Source organism: Enhydra lutris, unplaced genomic scaffold, assembly GCF_002288905.1.
Source record: "Enhydra lutris kenyoni isolate GAN:26980312 unplaced genomic scaffold, ASM228890v2 scaffoldscaffold16, whole genome shotgun sequence".
Taxonomy (NCBI): domain Eukaryota; kingdom Metazoa; phylum Chordata; class Mammalia; order Carnivora; family Mustelidae; genus Enhydra; species Enhydra lutris.
The window spans coordinates 7,091,120-7,113,483 of record NW_019154100.1 but is presented as its reverse complement, the minus strand read 5'-3'; the positions used below and the strand labels follow the sequence as shown (position 1 = coordinate 7,113,483).

The 22,364-nt window shown below is 43.6% G+C and overlaps 2 protein-coding genes across 4 annotated transcripts in view; one reads left to right on the top strand and one right to left on the bottom strand.

Moving 5' to 3' along the window:
• The window catches only part of LOC111147332 (paraoxonase 1), a 31,956-nt gene extending 23,809 nt beyond the window's left edge, over positions 1–8,147 (top strand). The window contains exons 9-10 of the mRNA XM_022503325.1: positions 5,168–5,296; positions 7,747–8,147. Of these exons, the coding sequence (XP_022359033.1) occupies positions 5,168–5,296; positions 7,747–7,905 (288 nt within the window). The 3' untranslated portion in view covers positions 7,906–8,147. The remainder of the gene's footprint in view (positions 1–5,167; positions 5,297–7,746) is intronic.
• A 7,135-nt stretch (positions 8,148–15,282) lies between these two features.
• The window catches only part of LOC111147330 (protein phosphatase 1 regulatory subunit 9A), a 299,050-nt gene continuing 291,968 nt past the window's right edge, over positions 15,283–22,364 (bottom strand). The window contains exons 12-15 of one of the 3 annotated variants that reach the window (XM_022503322.1): positions 20,327–20,446; positions 19,493–19,516; positions 18,232–18,414; positions 15,283–16,860 (exon numbers count right to left, since the gene is read on the bottom strand). In XM_022503322.1, the coding sequence (XP_022359030.1) occupies positions 16,651–16,860; positions 18,232–18,414; positions 19,493–19,516; positions 20,327–20,446 (537 nt within the window). In that variant the 3' untranslated portion in view covers positions 15,283–16,650. The remainder of the gene's footprint in view (positions 16,861–18,231; positions 18,415–19,492; positions 19,517–20,326; positions 20,447–22,364) is intronic. The other 2 variants (XM_022503323.1, XM_022503321.1) reach the window with 2 other exon arrangements.

The window sequence follows — 22,364 nt, the reverse complement described above, 5'->3', positions numbered from 1 at the left end:
CAACAGATTGCCCAGCACTATAGATATCTTTTTTTTTAAAGATTTTATTGATTTATTTGACAGACAGAGATCACAAGTAGGCAGAGAGAGACTGGGAAGCAGGCTCTCTGCTGAGCAGAGAGCCCAATGCGGGGCTCAATCCCAGGACCCTGAGATCATGACCTGAGCCGAAGGCAGAGGCTTTAACCCACTGAGCCACCCAGGTGCCCCGCACTATAGATATCTTGTCCCACCGCTGGCCACTGCATGAACATGAGGGTACCATAACAGGTGTCGGTGGTGGACTGGGGTACAGAATGTTTCATTCTTGCTGAGAACGTGGCTTGATGAGGACCTTCAAAGCCAGGGGCAGAGATTGCCTGTCTCATTCCCAACTCCCAATGGGTTGTCGGACCTCCTCTCTAGATTTTCAGGGCTCCACATGCCCAGGGAGGGGCCTTCATTGGGCCAAACCTCCCTGCAGGCTAGGATAATCCAGTCTAGAAGGGAGTGGTACTTTGAACCTCTAAGTGCCATGCAGGTGCGGTGGGGGGCCGAGCGTGTGGTGATGTCACTCATTTTCTCTGCTTCCTGCCCAGAGAAATGCCATCTCCCCCACATCCCATAAATGTACTAACCACACTGGAATACTTGCTCTGGCCTTTTGCTGGAACGTGGCAGCTGTATCAATAAACTCAGTGGAAGTACATTCTCTCTTCATGAATGTTTCCTCCGTTGGAGGCTGCCCTGCTGGCTGGGGTCATCGTGGTGCTTTTGCTTTCCTTTGTCCCCGGGGTTGGACAGCATGGGGCGTTTTGTTCCCTTCACAGCAACTTCTTCGCTCTCCCCATTTTCCCAGGCGTTCCACCTCTTAGCTTCCCAGTCAGACCTTGTCACAGCACTCGGACCTTAATTCTCAGCAGCTGGGGCTTTGCAACATGGCGTGCAAGGTTTTCAGCTGATGATTTGTTCTCTCCCTTTGTCGGCCAGCCCCAAAGCTACAGAGTAGCAAGCACCCACATATCCTTCTCTAACCGCTTCTCACTTTCTTTTTTTTTTTTTTTTAATTTAATGTATTTGTTCAATAGTGGACACATTAACTTCAGGTGTACAACATAGTGATTGGAGAACTCTTACACAACTCCATACTCATCACAAGTGCCATCACCGTCTGTCACCACTGTCAACATACAATGGTATTACAGCATTATTGACTATATTTTCATCTGTCACTTACTTATTTTAACCTGCAGTTTATACCTCTTCATCTCCTTCAGCTATTTTGCTATCCCCCACAGCCTTCGCCTCTGGCAACACCCAGTTTATTCTCTATACAGTTTCCTTTGTTTCTTTGTTCATCTGTTCAGTTTTTTTAGATTTCACAGATCAGTGAAATCATATGGTATTTGACTTTCTCTGTCTGACTTATTTCACTTAGCATGATTTCCTCTAAGTCAAGCCATGTTTTTACAAATGGTGAGATCTCATTCCACTGGATGTGATCAGTGGGCACTGGCAGGGATCGGTGAGCTCATGATAGTCCTTAGGGATTGGCCATGGGGTCACCCTTCCCCACACAGAGGTTAATGGCCAACTCGGGGTTTCCTCCAAGGACACCTCCTTCCTAGAGCCCATTTCTTTGGTCTCCTCCTGGCTGGCTCACCGATTATTAGCTTGCAGTCTGGGGAGCTTCCTGGGTGCAATCTGAAACTGGTCTCTTGTCCCCATACACGGGGAGGGCAAGGAGAGATCAAAAAAGAAGGCAGACCATTCCGATTGCTGGGTGGCAGGTTTAATAAGTAAGAGAAATAACATATGAGGCTTGTCTTGGGCAGCTGTGGGACAAGTAGATCTCCACACCCTCCGAACAGAATCTTAAAATTTTACGTAGAGGTCTTAACTGGATTCAGCCACACACACTGTCCAGATGGTCTCAATAACATGTTACTCTCTCAAGGCTATGTCCTTGGAACAGCTCCCACTGTGGAAACAGTGGGCAGAATGTATATCCCAAGGACAGGGGAGGGGTCAAGGAGCCTCCAAATGCTTGGGTCCAGCTTGAGGATCAACTGGTGGTCACGTCCTCTTGATGACCTCCTCCAACACACACACACACACACACACACACACACACACACACTTCTTTTCTTCTGATGGCTTTAAATTCCCTTCAACATTCATTACTAATAGTACATATTTTACTTACATTTGTAAGTGAAATGCTATATATTTTATTTATCCTCTCTATCATCCGTCCCTTCCACTAGGGTTTAAGTACCAGAAGGACAGGGTGTTTTCTCTTTGTTCCTGAAAGTGTTCCCAACAGGTAGTAGGCACTCAACAAAGACTTGTTCAGTTAATACGATGGGGCTGGATACGCTTCAGGTGTTTAACGTCCACCTCCATCGATTATGATCTGATCTGAAGGTTTGGGTCAGAAGAAGTAAAAACACAAAGGAGAGGAAAGAGGAAGTAGCAGGAAAGTGGATCTGGGTGAAGGTGGCCCCCTGTCCCTTACAAACAGGACCTGGCTCTCTTGCCGCCACCACCCCAGCCCGAGGCGCCGTCACCAGGCCCTGTGTGGCTGTTCCCGTCAGGACATGCGATGTGCCGTCGTGACGGGCTTCACTGCAGGAAAATGAGCTCAAAGCAGTATCCATCGTGGCATCATGTTTGACATTAAAAATCATCGGTGTGGCCAATTTGGTATTAGTGGAAGTAAAATGGAATTTCACACACTCCTACTAGCTGACGGAATGAAAATGAATGGTGGTTGTAACAATAGTTACTTTTGTAAATTGAAAGTTAATTTTATAAGACCGGAGCCCCATCCAATATATATTCAACACAGAAGGGTAAAGACGCTGGTCCTGCCAAGGACTTATTTGACATTTGGCTTCCACTTTTGGCAACAGGTAAGGCCCCATCTGCTGACGTAACAATTCAGTTGAGTCTACCCCTGTGACTGTAATGTCTTTTTTTTCTTTTGAAGGAACGGGTTAATCAAGACGAGTTAATTCATTAATACTTGGAGCATCAGGAAATTTGATAAATGAGCTGAGACTGATCTTAGAATTTGAGATGAGATGTGGGTGGGTTTATGTCCTGTCAAAATGTGGTATGCACATACAATGGAATATTATTCAGCCTTAAAAAGGAATGCAGTCCTAATACTTGCCCCCACATGGATGGAACTTTGAGGATCTCATGCTAAGTGAAGTAAGCCAGACATGAAAGGACAAATATTGTGTGATTCCACTTATATGAGGTCCTAGAATAAGCAAATTCATAGACAAAAATTGGAATAGGGGTCACCAGGGGCTCACGGAGGTAGGAATGGGGAGATATTGGGTACAGAGTTTCTGTTTGGGATGATGAAAGTTTCTGGAAATGGTTGGGGGTAATGTTTGCAAAACCTTGTGAGTGTACAAATGCCACTGAATTTTACCTTTAAAGTGGTTAAAATGACACATTTCACGTTATGTGTATTTCACCATAATAAAATAATCCCCTCCTCCATAAAACGAAAAAAAAAAAATTCCAGGACACAGCCAGTGAATTAGTCCCACTTCAGTGCTTTCCCGTTCTCTAAAAATTGGGATACTTGTTAACAGAGGACACAGTTTTTTGCAATGACAATCATTTATTCAGTTTCCTTTATCAAGAAATGTACCATCTTCCACTTGGCTTTGTGGAAGCTTGAAATGTGTCCATTGCGTGCATTGTAGTGAGTGAGTTTTGCTAGGAATTAGAGATTTGCAAGACAGGAGTTAGTTGCTGGGCCCAAAAGGGGCTCCCTGCGGGACTGTCAGCTCCTCCCGGGCAGGAGACAGCCCTGCCACTTACCAGTACCCGCTCTCCGGGAGCTGAGCTGCTTCCAGAGCACACGGTGGGAACTCAGTAATCGTGTGTCAAATGAACAGGGACCCCGGGCTTGGGTGTCCTTCTATTCTCTCACCCCAGCTCACATCTCTGGAGGCTTTCAACTGCCATGCAGTTCAGAAATCAACAGCTACCCCTCCCAAAGCTAGCAAACAGCACAGAGCCCTGAGACACACATTTTCCTCGTCTAAAGAAAATGGTGGGATCTGCGTAGATTGTCTGACACTGTGATGGATGGGCGTTTGCAGGGACAGAGAGGGCCTGGGGCTGATTCTGGCCAGAGGATGTCTGCTTGGCTGCCTCCTTTGGCCTACCTGGCCTGTCTCCAGGGAAAGAATGGATGATGGCTCAGGGAGGAGGCTCTGCTGGGAGGCTTGGCCCCTGCAGCCCCATCATGGACTTGTGGGGAGAGGTCTCAGAGCAGGAAGCCCAGGGCAGGGTGGCACTGGTTTGCCGCGGCTACCCGCCCACACTCTGGCCTCTGCAATGAGTCACCAGCAGCTGTTACATGGTCTCTGGGCGCTGAGGTGTCCTGGCCTCTGTTTGAGGTACACGGTAGATATTACTTCTCCAACGGAGAGCTGCAGGTAAACAAATAGATGTGATTTCTCCCCAGAAGGCAGCCAAGATGATGAACGGTGGAATTAAGAATCACTGGTATTATTTATGATCCTGGTACAAAGCCTTGATAGCAATCTGTGCAGTCATCACATGCTTGCGACTTATATTTAGAAAATAAACAGCAGAAGAACAGGGAGTTGAATAACATCAGAAAACCAAAGAAGAAACTTTTCCCCTACTCCATGGCAAAAATTAGACCCTGGGTGATCATTTCTTCTCTGGCTGCTCAGCCTATGATTTAGCCATTAAAGAAGAGCCTACATTTCATCAATGGGCTCATCCAAAATGAATCCACATTTCCTGGTTGTTTTCTGAATGCTCATAAAAATATCATTTGCACCTGTTTTTGTAGAAGGAACTCTTTTATGCAGCACTTAAAACTTTTTCTTAGGTTTATGCACAGATGTTAGTCCAGATGATTTCCTCTGGCTTCTAATAGTCTTGTTTGCCATTTCTGCATTTTCCCCTTCCCTCCTCTGTCCTGGAAACTGACGAAATGCTAATATAGATGGAAAGCCAGAGGAACTCTCTGAGCGCTATTGAACTGTGGCAGAATTGTGTTCTGGAACCAGCAGTGTGGAGACCGAGGAGAACAAGATGATAGCTTCCCCTGAGAGATTGTTCCGTCACCTCTCAATTGTTTCCACTTTCTGTCCTTCCTTCTCTCCCTGTTTTAACCTGGAAGTCCCTGGACCTTAACACACTCGTGGATACCATATCCGTGGATCCTGTGACAGGGGACCTTTGGGTTGGATGCCATCCCAATGGCATGAAGATCTTCTTCTATGATCCGGAGAATCCTCCCACATCAGAGGTTAGTTTGAAAAATGAATCAGATTGGCGACCTTATTCCCCGCTGTTTCTCGATTGGAAACATAAATCTCAATTACATGTGCAAATATAAGGAGAGACGTGGATAGATGATCCAAATGATGAGAGATAAAAAGGAGTTTGACTTTGGGAGGAATTTTAGTCATAATCTAGGCAGGAGACAGATGGTACATTTAAATTGGGTAATTTGAGGAGATTTAATAAGGGTCCTGTATACAAAGGTGTGGGCACACATAGGGAAATGAAAGGAAGATAATGCATTACCCCAGAGCTAGTGCGGGAGGCAGGAAATGGTTACTAGAAAGTCGAATGAGAGCAGAGTGTGGAGAGGGTCCCCTGAGGGGAACCTGGCCTCTGGTTGGGGGACATAGACAACCAGTGGGGACCCTGCAGGGAGGAAGCCTGGAACAAACACTCTACCTCCCTCTCAGTCCTCCCACTCCCCTGCTGCTGCTGCTCCTGGGCTGACCCTGAGCCAGAGCTGGGGGGCAAAGGAAACTTCATCATCGTAGGCTTTCGTGAGAGTCTCAGCAGAGTGGAGGGCTGGGTGAGGGGAGCCAGAGCAGGACTGGAGTCCCTATCTTTACTTCAGTGATGAGTTTCTCCAACTTGGGAATTCACAATAGTTTAAAAAACAGAATGGACCGCAGGTCTAATCATTTGTTTGTAGCTTGCCTTTCCTTTTAATCCCCTTCCCCTGTGTCAGTATATGCGCAAGTTCACACAATGCGCCAGGCCTGATGTCCATATGGCCGTCCTCTCCAAACCTTCCCTGCAGAATGGGAAGATCTGTCACTTGCTGGAATTATTTTGGTTTAAAAGACCTTTCCTTCCATCTTAGTTATAGCACCCAAAGACCCCATTCATCTTCATGGTCTTAACTCGGCGGACTATTTTGGCTGTGCAAACAAGAATTTTGAGACGCACTTTGCCATAGGAATTTGAACATTTCTGTGACTCATCTGGGGTTTTCTGTTTTGAGTTTTTCAGTACGTGTTATACATGTTATTTATGTTAAATAACCGATACCGTTTTTGACATAGTTTACTGCTATGTATTCTTTTTAAAGTTTAGTTTGAAGAATCAGCCTCATTTCCACCCACCGAAAAAAACTTTTTCTTTTTAAAGCCCATGTCTCAGGGCGCCTGGGTAGTTCAGTGGTTTAAGCCTCTGCCTTAGGCTCAGGTCATGATCTCAGGGTCCTGGGATCGAGCCCCACATCGGGTTCTCTGCTCAGCGGGGAGCCTGCTTCCCCCCCCCCCCCCCCCCCCCCCCCTCTCCCCCCTCTTGTGATCTCTCTCTATCAAAAAAAAAAAAAAAAAAAAAAAGAAATCTTAAAAAAATAAATAAATAAAGCCCATGTCTCTTAGATTAGATAACCCCCAAACTAAATGTGTATTTCCAATTACTTTATGGCCCTTCATACCATTTCTCCCCAGGCTTACAGGACAATCATGATTATATTTAATGGCAATCCTTTGTGCCTTTTCCTGGTTCTTAGCTATTAGGATGGCTGTGTGGTATGTTTAACAGAATTGGGGAAGTGTATGCTGTGGAGTGTTCACTGTGCAGAACAGAGCAGAATGTTAGATTCTAATTTGTTCTTGCTTGTTAGCTCATCTGGTGAACTTAGGTCATTTGCTATAGCATGGACTTGGTTTGCTGTTCTGGAAAAAGTGCTTCCTTTCTAATGATGGATTTGGTAAGGAATAGCAAAAAGTAGTAACAATCCATTACCGAATGCACTGCCCCACGGAAGAGTGCCTGACTTTTATTAGAAAGAGGCTTACTTAAGTCAAGGTGCCCCATCACCTATTTCCCAGTTAAGTAACTACTATGTCTGTCTTTTGGGCTGGCTGTTTATTTATTTTAGAGAGAGAAGGAGAGTGCACGCACTAGTTGGGGGGAGGGGCAGGGAGAGAGAATCTTCCAGCAGACTCCCCACTGAGCACATTGCCCCCACACTGGGCTCCATGAGATCAGGTCCTGAGCCAAAAACCAAGAGTCTGAAGCTTATGTGCGACTGGGGCTGGCTGTTTTAAAAAGGTCCTTTTAAATGCTCCCATTAACCCTTTATATATAGGCACTGGCCCTCCTAGTCTGCCATATTTGGTGTTTTTGTATGTAAGCATCCTTTCTTCCAGACACTGTATTTTATCCTAAAGGCTTAAAAATGTTAAGAAGTTAAGAGTTGAAAAGAAACTTAAGGGGCGCCTGGGTGTCTCAGTGGGTTAAAGCCTCTGCCTTCAGCTCAGGTCATGATCTCAGGGTCCTGGGATCCAGCCCTGGGTCAGACTCGTGCTTCCCCCTCTCACTCTGCCTGCCTCTCTGCCTACTTACGATCTCTCTGTCAAATAAATAAATAAAAATCTTCAAAAAAAAAAAAAAAAGAAAAAGAAAAAAAATAGTAAGCTAATGTTCCTTTTTTGATAGATGATCCGAATCCAGGACATTTTAACAGAAGAGCCCAAAGTTACACAGGTTTATGCTGAAAATGGTACAATGTTGCAAGGAAGTGCGGTGGCCTCTGTGTATAAAGGGAAGCTGCTGGTTGGCACCGTGTTCCACAGAGCTCTCTACTGCGAGCTCTAGCAGGTTGATCTGCCCCTGTGTCATGCACACCGTGAGCCCATTTCAGCGGCTTGTTGCATCTCTAGGGCCACGGTGATCTCGTCTGAACCGTGAACACTGACGCTCCATTTGCACATCGGGAAGGATGACAGTGCTGTTTACCTGGGAACAGAATCAGTACATAAGCTTTTTAAAGTACAGTAACAAATCAGTCTAGAAATACTCAAAAACTCCATTTACCAATAAAAATCCTATCAATAAAATGGCTACAGTTGCCGCATCAGTTGTCAGGCCTTAAATCGTTTAACTGCGTGTGATCCAAACATCCCTTCCCTAAAATGGGTGTGGCCTGGGGAGCCCATGACACTTGCTGCTGCCTTGCTGAATCTTGTTCAGGAAACAGAGGAGCAGAGTGATCTCACGAGTTGTCCCAGACAACAGTCCTCAGGGGCTCTGGGTCACCTGCTGGGAAACTAGAGGTGACCTATGAAGTTTCCCTCGGCTCCAGGCATCCCTCCTTAGCAAAGCCATGGGACATACTGGCACAACCTGATTCCCATTTCCCTTTCGGTGTAGGACTTTTTCAGTAAATGGAAACCTAAATGACCCCCATTTCTCCTTTTACTCTCACTCAGTTCTCTGGTAGCGATGACATGTAGGAAAATCTTAACATTCTTGGGAGTGTCTGTGATCTCAGCATAAACTGTACATGTTAGTGGCTTTGCCCCATTGAAAAGAAGTTTGTTGGGGCACCTGGGTGGCTCAGTGGGTTAAGCCTCTGCCTTCGGCTCAGGTCATGATCCCGGCATCCTGGGATCGGCCCCCGCATCGGGCTCTCTGCTCAGCAGGGAGCCTGCCCACCCCCCCGTCCTCTGCCTGCCACTCTGCCTACCTGTGATCTCTGTCAAATAAATAAATAAAATCTTAAAAATTAAAAAAAGAAAAAAAGAAAAGTGTGTTAGCTTCAGTGATTGAAGATGGACTGAAGCCCATAACCCATTCAGGTAAAGCTAAATGCCCCTGAAGACAGTACTGTTGTTACAAGTGGTGGTGGGGCTGGTTTTTGTTGTTGCTGTTGTTGGTATTTTTAAGTAAGCTCCCCACCCAGTGTGGAGCCCAACATGGGGCTTGAACTCATGACCCTGAGACTGAGACCCAGCCTGAGATCAAGAGTCAGACGCTTAACTGAGCCACGCAGGACACCCACTGCCCACCCCCTCAACCAGGTTTTGTTTTTTTGTTTGTTTGTTTTCTTATTGTAACTTGCAGGGGAGGCTCACAAGAAAACAGTAGAAAGGCAAACAAAAAAATTTGAAAGTCAACAATGTTGGCCTATCTTCTGAGGGATGTGATTAGGAAGAAGAGATGACTTTTGTCATTTTCTTATTAAAGCTGGTATGAAAAGGTTACTTGTTTTTATTTGTCTGTCTCTTTTGAAAGTATGGCTTCCAGGCCAGATGAGTTCTTTGGGATGCTAAGGCAGTCACATTAGAAACAAAGTTCTTCCAAGGCACTTGCCGTGATGACGTCAGGTCTGGCATTTTGGGGAAAACGGTCTGCTGATAAATTGAGAACTGTCAACATCTTAAGGCTACTAACTTAAAGTAATAAATGGGAACATTTTGTTTGGATCAAAAAACACTTTCCTCATATCAGATTAGAGTTGTTTTAGTCACCATTTCAGGGAGCATAATGTCATATGCCCTAGGAGCGCTCAATTACTCAGTGACGCTGTTCACAGCTCTTGAAGTTGGATTTTCTCAAATATTGTCTTGAAACTATCGATGGCTGTTGGGCTTATGTTGAAAAAGCCCCCATATTTCCTTTAAAAAGAGTTGCTTGATCTCATCAATGAAATAACTGTATTCTGTTCCCTCTTGTTCTTGACAGAATAAGCAAATTCTGCTCCCAACCCACCCAACAGAAAAAGCAGGCAAGCTATTCAGTTTGACATAGTACGCTTATGGCCAGTCAAAAAGGGATACACGCTTCCCCTCAGCAAGGGGTTTCATAACACACTTGGAGGAAGAGAAAAACCAGCTCATTTATTTTTTGGTGAAGCTTTAGTCACAGATCAATTATGGCTCATGTGTGTGTGAGAGAGACAGAGACAGAGGGAGAGAGGGAGAGAAACTGATATCCCTCATTTGCTGTATTCGAGTCTTCAGAACATTTAAGGTTTTAGAAATAAAATTGCCACCAAGAACCCTGTCCCATGGGCCGGCCTGCCCTGAGCTTGCCCTGTGCTGTGTGAGGCCCGCCATTGACTGTGTTTGTCACAGAGCCTGGCCAGGCTGACAGGTACTGGAAACATGCCGTGGGAACCGGAAGGCGGGTGAGGAAGCTTCTAGTGGAACACCTTCTACTTTATACCCAGTTCCCTAACTGTGCTTTCATATTAATGCTAGCTGCCAATTTACACTTTGCTGGGGCTAAAACTCATTTTTAGTTTCACTTCCCTGGAAAACGTGCTCTCTGCTCTTGCTTGATAGATGCATTTTGACAGTTAATACAGGTTTACCCAGTCAGGGCTTGTTTTAGTTGAAGGTGAAAATGGAAGAGGGGAGAAAAACCCAAACCAAAAACCAGCCTACTCCGACAGATGTCTGTATTTCTCTTTTTATTGCATTCGTTGTCTAACAACAATAATACTCATTGGCAAGAAATTTATTTACACTGACAAATTTAATCACAGGTATTTCTGGATTGGTCAGAAAACAGAGGATCATGGTGATAGTTTGCTTCAAATTCCTCTGAAAACCAAAGAGTAAGAAATGTCGCTTGAAACAGAACAATCTAGAGAAGTACATATTAACCAAGCACAAGAGAACAATTCAGACGTGGCACTATTGTCTCTTCCATGCAAATGATCAGACACCGAAATGTACAAATTAAAAGTTTCAGATAACATGCTATCCATACTTATTGGACTTAAAAAGGTTTTTCAAACAACTCTTTTCCTTTAGTGATACATAAAGAAAAGTTAAAATAAATCAACTTCTTACGACGGAACAGAATTCATTCTCTTGTTTCTTTTTCCAGCTGGCCGGGTTTGTTAGTGATACGTAGCAGGCGTGCTTGTGGTTTAATCACACCACCATTAAAAAATACAAAAGCAGTAGGGGCGACCATAAATTATATTAAGGAAAACATATATAGATAAAGATAGATAATTTGAGGGGTTTCACAAAACACTAACTAAATCTGATGTTGTTGGGAGGTGTGATCTAGCTGGAGTGCCTATTAGTTCCCACTTTTCAAGGTAATTTAACTCTTCATGGCCAATTGTTCTTTCACGGGTGAAAGATTTAAATCCTTTAAAGAAAACCTGGGTGTGTGGATACAACAGCTGAAAGCAAGAGAAGTGGACACCTTCCAACAACATACTCACGCTCACAGCCGCTCGCATCGTTGTTTGGCACTGACCTAACCATGCCGTCACTCCACAGAAGAAGTAAATAAATGATCACGCGATGGCAACAGGGCCACCAGAGAGCCAGCAGGTAGTGACTGAAGCATCACAGCTACCAAGTAGGTCACTGGGGAGCACGAGTGAATGCACAAGAACACACGTGCAATTTTTAGCCAAGGAAACTGCGGTCCGCAGTTGAAAATGCCCAAAGCTGCATAAATTTCTGAGGTACGACTCAGCAATGTGCAATCTTGACATCAAAGCATTAACCAAACATTTGAAGAAACTTTATCTTACTAAAATACCAAGTATCTAATAAATCAATTTTACCAAAATATATAAACATGTAGAAGGATAAGTGCATTTAGTAGAAATACTTACATTAAAAAAATCTCTGAAAATCTTATGAGTCATTCAATGTACACACACACACACACACACACACACACGAAGTGGCAATAAGGCTATGATTACTGCTTGGGGTCCTAACTGACATGCCCAAGTTCCATATACAATATATGTATTTTTTATGCAGTGTCATTGCGGAGTGTGTGTGTGTGTAAGGTGGGAATATATTCACACATATGTAGTTCTGTACATCTACACACGCAGCATGCACGTTATCGAGAAGTTGCCTCTGGTTCTCTTAGGCATTACGTCCTATTCGTTCTCGAATCTCTAGCACTTTTGGGGTTGGGGTAGGGCCAAGGACTGGAAATCATCCCGTTTCCGTCCTTCCCCGGTCCGTAGGTCCAGAAGCAGGTCACATGCTGTGATTGGTCCACACTGCGTACGTACGTGAGCTTCAAGTCAGAACCATTCCCTCGACACAGCCACACAGACGCTCACACAGAAGCACTGAAGACCCTCTGTTTGCCCTAAGTAGAACTTGAACCTTTTATTTTCCAGGGGAAAGTAGATTCTGTAAGCTTTCTCTTTGCCCTCTGGCTTCCTGGTGGGATCAAGTCTACACTGCTACTCTAAATTGTTCAAATACTACCAGCGTACTGTCTAGTAGGATTTTCCCCCCAGTGTTTTGGACCAAGACTAAATTTCCTGAGACTTTAAATACCTAAGACAAATATAAAAACAAAAATCTGCCTACATACCCAGGCTGTTTTTCAGGAATGAGCCACGGAAACACATTCATATTTCTTATACCATGGCTTTCTTTTGAGAATTGACTCCCCAACCCCATTATCAGAAGGAAAACAATTCTAGTGGAAAATATGCACATTTTATTTCTGGACCTCATCCTTCAATGCTTAGCTTCAGAATAGTAGAAGGGTAGGTCCTTGATTAAAGATAAATTTGAAAAGCTATTTTTAAAAACCCTGGGCTTTTCTTTTTCATTTTACCTTTCCTTCAGAAAGCACTGAGGACTTAGCACTAAGTAGGTGATGTGAACTGCAGTGACCACTATCTACCAGACTGAAATGCCCTCGCCTGGGCCCTACTGGAACAGAAAATTTAGTGGTTCAAATGGAATTTGGTAATTCTTAAATACGTCAATGTAATGAGGAGCTACAACACCTCCAAAGTATAAACAGTTCTTTTAGAATCGTTGGGAACTCTCCCTTAAGACTCTTCAAACACTGGGTTTCTTCTCTTGAAGCTCGGTCTATATAATCTTTAACATAAATGAGTTAGATCATCCATATAAATGCAATTTTTTATTTACCTTTTAAAATATAATTTTAAAGCACAGGTTAATCCTATTACACCAACAACCTAGACAAGAATTCTTTGTCCTCAGCAAAAAAACCATAAAGGTTAATTAAGGTCCTAGATCCAACAACCTGTGACTGTTTTTGTAGCTCAGGCCTGGGGGCAGCTTATGATCTCGGGCCAGGGATGACATAGGATGAAAGGCAGCAGCAAGGGTTAATTGGGTTCCTCCTCTGTCCTCTTGGCACTTTGTTGGCAACAACAACAAAGAAGCCCAGAGTAGGTGGTCCCATTTCATGCCCCTTGAAAGCTAAGTTTGGAATGAGCACTAGCACACTGCCATCACGAACCACTGTGGGTTAAAAATACTTCAGTGATGTGGAGGGCTGGAAACCTCAACTAAAGGAGGATAACGTAGAATGACAGTTTTACTGTCATGAAATTAATGGTGGACTTCATCAATGTGCCCAAATGGGCAAAATTAGGTTCCTGCCCTAATGAAGCACTCTGAAGTACACTTCGGATTCAGGCAAAAAAAAAAAAAAAAAGAAGAAGAAGAAGAAGAAGAAGAAGAAAAAAAAACTATTATATAGATTGTGAGTTACTTTAAGGGAGATGGTCTTAAATCAAATAATCTGTTATAAAAACTAAAGTCCTTTAATGGAAAACTCTGTCCTGGACATTCATGCTCCCTGTCTACAGTTTGACCTCACCACACATTCCCTACCCCCCAAAGCATTACCTATACCCCAAAATAGTTTGGCTATTGTTAGGAGTCATACTGAGCTGTCACTGAAGGAATATCGTTCATAGCAACCAGGTATTCCCTTTTCATTCATTTTCTGATAAATAAAAAAACTGCAAAGTTCTTACAGTTCATGAAGCAACAAGTCTATGTTAAACTGTAGGGACACCAAAACCCACTAGCATTAGAGTAGGAGTTGTTGAAGACACTGGAACCTCAATTAGGCATCATGCACTAGAGTCAAGAAAAGAAATAATATGAAAACAAAATCTTCGTAAGTTCTGAGGTCCTGCACTTTGTTTTCATACTCTTTGATCAATCAGTTACAGGTCATCCTTGGCTGGACAGTCAAATCAAGTGCCTTTTACAATTTCAGCAGTTTTAAGTAGTAATATTAAAATAACTCATTAAGACCTAAAATGACTGTAACTTAACTTAAAAATCAAAATACTTATAATACAAACTATGTGATTTGAGGAAGAAGGATTTGATTTATAATATTTTCAGTTGGTCATTGGTCTAAACATTGGAAGCGTACAAATAAAGTTCAAGAACAATACTTATAAAACATTTAAAGAAATGCGATATACTAGAGATCATAAATTATGTGCAGAGACTGAGACTTATAGACATTTCCAGTATGTACAGCCATTTTCAAATATTACCAGAGTGTAAACATCACTTAAGATAATCATCCTCTATTTCCATTCCTAAAATGAATACAGAGCAAGACTTCCAGTGTGACCCAGATCACTTTTTTTCCCCCGAAGATAAGCAAAAATGGCAAAAAATTTACAACAGCAAGCACTAGTATTACCAGATTTTGACTAATTTAGTCTTTTAGTATTAGAAAAGATCTGCTGAATTTTGTAGTTCATGAATAGTGATTCCTTGTTTCTCAGGATAGTAATAAATAGCAAAGCACCACACATCTCAAATATTGATAGAGTATCCGGTATGGCAGTTTCATTATCATACAGCAAATGAAGATAGTCAGAAAGACATACATAGCGACTCCAATCATTGTAAAACACAATGTTACTTTATGTCAATGTTTCTGAGCATTCAATGAATGATCTATACTAGGGACAATAGGATCAAAGTAGAACAAACAATACTCTGTTACCAAAAAGGAAACAGGCCTTAAGGAGAGACAGGATTATAAGTTTTTAGTGTAGCCAATTCCAGATTTCAGATATTCAGGCAAGCAAAAAAAAAAAAAAAAAAAAAAAAAAAAAAAAAAAAAAAAAATATATATATATATATATATATATATATAAATTAATTAAAAAAAAAGCCACAATGTCCAAAATACAAGTTGGTGCTAGATGGGCAGGGCCCCCTTTACATTATCTGTTACCTGGAACCTTCAAAGGCCTTCCCCAAGCTCTCTGTATACAACCTGTCCAGTGTATGGCACAGACAAAGACCCCCCTACCATGTAGTAAAAGGAAGTAAAATACTAGCTGAAGATCTGTCTGGCCTCAACTCTCAATCTGCAACTCGTCCCTTCCCTTGGAAAATGGATGACCTCATTTTTACAGCCAACGCAGAACCGGAAACACGAGCATAAAAAGCAAAACAACAACAACAAACAATAACCGATCATTGGAAGTGTCTCAAGATGAGTTTATTTTCTCCTCCTTCTGCCCTAGTCTCTTCTGCTTGAATTAGTTGGATGAAATGCCGAAATCCTTCATATACTGGCTTTAAAATCAGCATAACTGTCTCCGCTGGTAGACTGTCTCCTGTGAACTCTCTTAAACAAACTTTACCTGTAACATGGAAATCGCTAAAGAATGAAAGAGAACGGCTCAGAAAAACCATTCAAAACATCTATAAAATCTGTCAGCTCTCCTTTACGGGAACATTCTGAGTGCTCAATAAAATTGCTTCTCTGGTTGAGTGTTACTCACATCTAAATTTTCTCTAACTGGTATTTCTATTTTTCTTAAAAGTACATTTGTTAAAACACTAACTGAGCCCACTTGGGAAATCTTAAGTAGAAAATATGTGACAAGTTCCTGATTGTGTCACAGTCAGGCTGAAGACTAGCCAGAATGTTCCCCATGAGAGGAAACCTGAAAATGTTGGTTTCCTTAAAAATCAATTTCCTGTTCAATTTGTTGGGGAATAAAGGAACTACATTATGTGCGTCTGTGTTGCTGAACTACTGAACACACAGCGGGAGCAAAGTAAACAATGGATCCCAACATCCTGGGGCTGTGTTAACCTCTGATTTTTTCCTTTGTTCGGCTCAATCTGGAGGACAAATGTTACCCTCAGAACCACGAGGTAATACCCACATCCACATTCTGAAGGCTTCTGCTTCCTTCTGGGGTTAGCAAATCATGAATTCTTTTCTCTCTTTCGGATGCCAGAAACAGAAGAGCTTGCTTGCTTTTTGCCACCGGATATAATTATACGGCCTGGCACCCGTGTTTCTACAGTGGGGTTGTCTCACTGTCCAGACACAAACAGTGTCCACATACTGGAGCAGATTCCGCAGCCCTGATCTCACAGTAGAGTGGGGCTCTTGGCCATGCAGATACAAGCCACTGCTCAGTTTCAGGATTCCCAGGCTGAAAAGTCATGGTGCTCCGAGACACACCACGCTTTTCCTCGGCAGGGTGACACCGATTCCCCCAGGGACACCACCCACCCAATGCAACACAAGAGGGTGGTAAGTAAGAGAAGAGAGAAACACAGCTATTTTGCATCTTTCACAAACGAGACCCTTGGTTTGGTAATAAACAAAGGTGGCTTGGGATTATTTCAGGAGGCGAAAATTAAAAGTGTATTCTATTATTGCAGAAAATGCAGGTATGCCACACGCGGTTCCCCACTCGGCTTAGAGCACATTACCCCTGCCATCAGTTCCTTCGTCCCCGGGAGGAGAGCAGGGCAGGAAGAGGGAGAGCTGTCTGGGAGGGGGTGTGCGTTACTGCTCGCCAGCACCCCCTGACACAGCGGTCATCTTTTCTGTCTTTTTAGACTTCCTCTGCATCTGCTCTTGCTCCTTCCTCCTCAGCTTTTCTCTTTGTTTTTCCATCTTCTCTTGAGCCTTCCGAGCCTTCTCGAGAGATACCTTCATTTCCTTGAGTTTTTTTTTGATCACGGCTCGGTCCTGGGATGACGTCATTCCCAGAGCCTAGGAAGGAAATACATAAACAAATTGAACTTGAAAACCAGTGACCTCTCTGCCTAGGAAGAGGCTGATATCACAATGTGTTCAGACTCAAAAACTGATTTAAACATAATCAAAGAGGTAAAAACCTAGAAAAAGCTGCTTACATTTGCCAAAAATCTCCACACTTAGGGGCTAAGCTTTATTTGCCCTTCGAAGTGCCTAGCACAGCACACCTTAAATCCTATTAAATACATGCTTGCCAAACTGGTAACTAATGGGTGAAGGAATTTTAAAAGGCAGGGGGGCACAATTCTGTTTCTCCAACCTTTGGGCCATAGACATTTATAGGCAAGAGTATCGCTAAACTTGTCAATATTTTTAAAAGCTAGGAGTGGGCACCTGCTGCCATAGAGGGCCCCAAGAAGGGTAGGGAGAACTGAAGTGGCTTCCTTTTTGCCAATGCAGTCACTTACAATGAGGACCAAAAATGTCTCTGGGGCCGGAATGTTCATGTCAGCATGACTAGCCATTCTCTCCCTGTAGGCAGACCTATAAAGGATTCCTGTTAATGAGGAGGTTGCTTAGTGAGCTTGGAATTCAGAATAAGGGGAGTTGGTCGCATACTCTAAATGTTTCCTGACCTTCAGAATCAACAGCGGGATGCATCCATCTCCCCAACAGGGACAGCCTTGTCAATGGGGCCTTCATAATCACAGACCATTGATTGATCTCTAACCTTTTCAAGACTGTCAGGAGATACTCATCTGCCCTTCAGCCCAACAGGGGGCTGAGGTTGGGGGTGGGGAGCCCAATGTAAGCTCTTTTTGCCCTTTTTCCACAGGGGTGGGTCCCCACCCGCCCCCCACAGTCTCTAAAAGGGATGGACTGGACAGGTGAAATGAGAGTGGGATGGAGCTGGGGAGACATGGCCTGCACGTACTTGGGGAAGAAAGTTCTGAGGAGACTATCATCCCACTTTTGGAGAGGTGTGCAGGGAGGAGCAGGGGTGGAGAAGAAATGAATAAAGAAGGAAAGATTCATGGATCTAGGTCTTCACTCTTATGTGATGAGAGAGTCCACATTGGCCATTATTACAACTCCTACCACACAGGAAGTCAACAGACTTCTTTCGTGGACCACATGTCTGGGTAGAAGCAATGGAGTGAGGCCCTAGCTCTCCTACTCAGCAGCATCCTGTTTGATTCAGAATCTCTGACAGAATTTCCGAAACTTCGTTTACTGCTCAGAAATGATGCAATGTCCTTTCTGCCGACCATTGATGAGAATTCCCTCTCAGATAGGCAGGACACTCTTGTCTCATGGAAACATTTCAGGTGCCATGAGCAACACAACTGACACCTGGTAACCTCACACAGAGATAGAATTCTTTACCTTAAGTTTATTTCCATCCAACTGCAGGAGTTGCTCTCCAGTGACGTTTTGGGCACTGAATTCAGATACATACTGCTCCAGGTTTAGGCTCATTAGCCAGTGGGAAACCTGCTGCACGCTCCATTCATGGACCGCCCGACTCTGACACTGACTGTGTTTGGGAGACTGTCCATCATCAAGGATCTGAGGTAGGAATGTTATGCAGGGTTGTTAAAGGACCAAAAAGCTACGGCTCGCCACGGCCTATTATGCTATCAAAAGGAATTTCTTGCCTACTAGAGCCACATTTATCTTTACGCCATCAAATGAATAATAAGTTAATGGTTGTAGTTGTGTGTGTATCACACATGCATAGTTATCACCTATATATTTTTTTAGGTATTTGGAAATTTAAAAATTCCCCCAGATAAAGCAGCATTATTAACGTAGGATGTTTACTACTGGAAAATACACTCCAATGTTGCAAGCCTTTACATTAGAACACTTTGGAAAGAGTATGAGATGCGGAAAACAAGTATTTGATTCATCTCTATATGCAATGCATCACTCTGCATGTAGCCTTGGAGAAGACATTAGAGGTCTATAAAAATACATGTATAAATCTTGAGGTATCTTCCCCTCAGAAGAGGAAAGCCTTAAGTCCTCAAGCATTGTGAGGGGAAATTTCACAGCCAGGGTTTCATTCGAGCAGCAAGCAAACCCGTGAGGAAGGCGGGGCAGGTAATGTCCATAATGACTTTTAATAAATGAGTCAAGTGAGGCTCAGCCCGGAGCAGGGGTACGGGAGAGCTCAACGGTCTGTGGTTCATTCCAAATGTCTGGCTCCGTCCAGGGCACAGCACCACTTTGGACAGCACAGAGGGCAGCTTGGTTCCTAGAACCTCTAAGCTGAGAGGCGATGAAGGCAATGACAGGTCTGGGGGGAGAGACAGGAGTCACCTCGGGGAACACTGACGAGGGGATGGGGTAAGCCGAGATGACGCAGAGGGGGTGGAACAGAATGGACCGTGTCAAGGTAGTGGTGATGGGGGGATTGACCGAGGGATTCCGCAGGTAGGACCTGATGATCCTCTTGCCTCAGAAACATCACTTCAACTTAGGGATAGATGAGGGCAGAGAACAAAATGATTTCACACACGGAAACCCTCCGGGGCAGACACAAGTGTTCTTGTACTGTTTAGGTTTCAAATCATTTTGCGGAGAGAGAAGAGGAGGTTCAAACAATACCAGAAGCCCCACACGCAGCCCACTGATAGCTCACCTCGTCATCTATCATATCCAGGCTCTGAGTGAGGGAGCAACAAAGGAATCAAAAAGAAAAGTGTTATAGAACTAGGAGACACAACATACACAGTACAAAGATTTAAAATTAAAATCACACCAGGCCTCAAGAGGACGGGCAGAAAAATTTAGGAGACAAAAAGTTTTATAAAGCAAAAATCATGTTAGAAAGAAGTAACTTTGAGCAAATATGTGAAGCAATGGTATCTTTATTTACACGGCCTCTCCTCCTCCCACCCCCTACCCTCCATAGTGGCATTTCTGTCCTCTCCTCATCTTTTGGGACACTAAGTCCATCAGTCATGTAATTTCCTATTTCTCTGGAAACACATTGATCTTCTGGGAATTCTTGGCAATGCTAACTTGACCCTGGCTTCTAAATCAGTTTTTCTCCCCTCTCCACTGCAGTGATTGTCAATCAGGGGTGACGCTCAACTTGGGGTAGGTGTGATGGTGGGGGTAGGGGTAGGGGGTAAGGGTGATGGTTGGGGGGTGAGGGAGAGAGGGAATGGATGGTCTGAGCCACTCCCTATTCTTGCTCTCTGGTGCCAAGCCTCCCACACCCACCCCCTTGCTCAAAGTCCTCTCAGTGAAGTCAGAGTAATGCAGAGGAGATCCCTGGAGAGCTTTCAGTGGACTCAGAAATAATACTTTGCCTTCATGTTGAGAGAGAGAGAAATCATGAAGATTTCACATCAAACAAGAAAACACGGTCCCCATGATTTACACGCAAAATCTACGTTTTCTCGGGGATCGGTGACGGGTACAATGGATGATCTGAGAAGGTGGGTCTGCGTTAGCGCCTCGAGCGTACCTCATCTGATGACAGCGCTAAGGACTGAGAGAGCCCAGGTGTTTTGGGTTCCGCTCCCAGGCCACTGAGGTCTGCCGAACTGGTACTGCTGGGACTGAAGTCATCGTTGAAGGTAAAATTCTGTGAAAGTAAATGAAGCTCAGTGTTAAGTGGGCACAGTGAGAGAACCAGTAGTAGGTGTATCTGCAAGTCCTACAAAGGTTCTCTTTAAGTCATCTTCGGAGAAATTCACATTTGGTTTGGTGATGACCTTCAAGCGGCGGTGGTGGAGGGTACCGTGCCTTTTGCAACTGATGGGGAATTCTGGGCGCTTTCTCCATCAGATGAAAGGATAGGTGTTTTGGAGCAATCATTCTTCAATCCCTCTTCAAGGGTACAGCCTTCATTATCCTCTGCAACTGCTCAGAGGAGTAACATTAATAAGCCTATCTTCTTTGACCCTACTCGCAATGAGTAACAGTACAAGTAAAAATACAAGATGGTGTGGAGAGCCTGAGTTATTAGGAACAGATGGCCATCCATATTAGAAAGGTAGCTCGAGCACCCCCTGGGAAGGATCGCTTGCCGTGATAAATACTGTGAGAAAAGGCAGATCGTCCCCTGGATATAACCTTCAAGATGATGAGTTCTGGGGGAGGTCAGAGTCTGACAATACACTCGTAGTTACATGCTAAAATACGACTCTCCCACAGCACCTGCAGAGCTCCGAAGAGGCTGCAGAACAGATACACTCTCCCAATAATCACCTGGGGCCAGTGGAGTTGGGGGGGGGGGGGGGGGGTGTAAAAAAAAAAAAAAGAAAGAAAGAAAAGAATAAAAGAACTTCCCCAGAACTTCATCAAAATGTTCAGTGGCTACTCAAGTCAAGTAAATTCAGAATGACCACATGGCTGCACTTGTGAAAATATTTTTTAAACCAAATCTGGAGTTCCTCCAGGACAAGCTAATGGTGGAATTATTCAAACTACGTTTAGATTTCTCAGGTCCAATACCGCAAATGTTTCAAGATCCAAGTGGTCTAGTAGTGCCAAAACTTCTTTTGCTAGTAATTCTAGAATGACTGGCTTCCGAGGAACTCTAAGCCCTTGGCCAACACCATCTTGTTCCATATTCTGCTTCCTTAGGAACTGGCCCGTTAGTTTTCCATTAGGCTCCCTGGCCACTGGGTTCTGTCGGTTGTCAAAAATAACTACCGTGCCAGAGGCTGCAGAATTCAGTTCCAAACAAACCCCAAGTTTTGCTCAAACTTCCGACATGGAGACTAAATCCGAGCTCACGGAGCTAGGCTAGGAGAACATGTAAACAGGAGAGCATTGAACACAACACATTACTATTTGATATGTCAACAGACACACAACCCACAGTCCTGTCAAGACCTTGTGAGCTGCCGACCTCAAGAAAAGAGTTAAATTCAAGTCACATTAATCACACATTTCTGCTTGAGAAAGAAAAGCGAACACAGATAAAAGGAGACCAAACAACATGTGAAAGTTAGCCACTGTATGTGTTCCAATAAAATGTTAGATAAGGTTTGCAGCGTCATGCTGGAAATAACCATCATGCGTTTAAAAACAAACAATACCCATGCAATTATATTTTCTATTTCTGCTCAAGTTAGAGAACTTTGGTGATGAGATTGTAAGTTTTTCAAGGTGGAAGTTTGATTTAAAAAGGAGAGATAAGTAAGGGTGCTATGTCAGCACTGATTTGTTTTAAAGAGTTTCACTTAGATATATTGAACACATATTCAGTCCCAAATTTATTTGTTTTCCAGTAAATCTCGAAGAGCACAGTAAAAATAGTCTTGTAATGTAATTTAAAGTGGAACGCTTGGTAAACAGATCTATCATACTGTTCCATGATTCAAATGCATCTTTCCCAGCATGGCTTAACTGTCAAACTGAGATTTAATAGCAATATGTGAAAAGACAGGCAAATCAAAGATTAACGTACAATCTAGAATGGAACAGCATTAAGGAAGGTGATGGTTAAACGAGGCTTTCCTTTTCCCCCACACAAGAAATACCATGCATGGTTT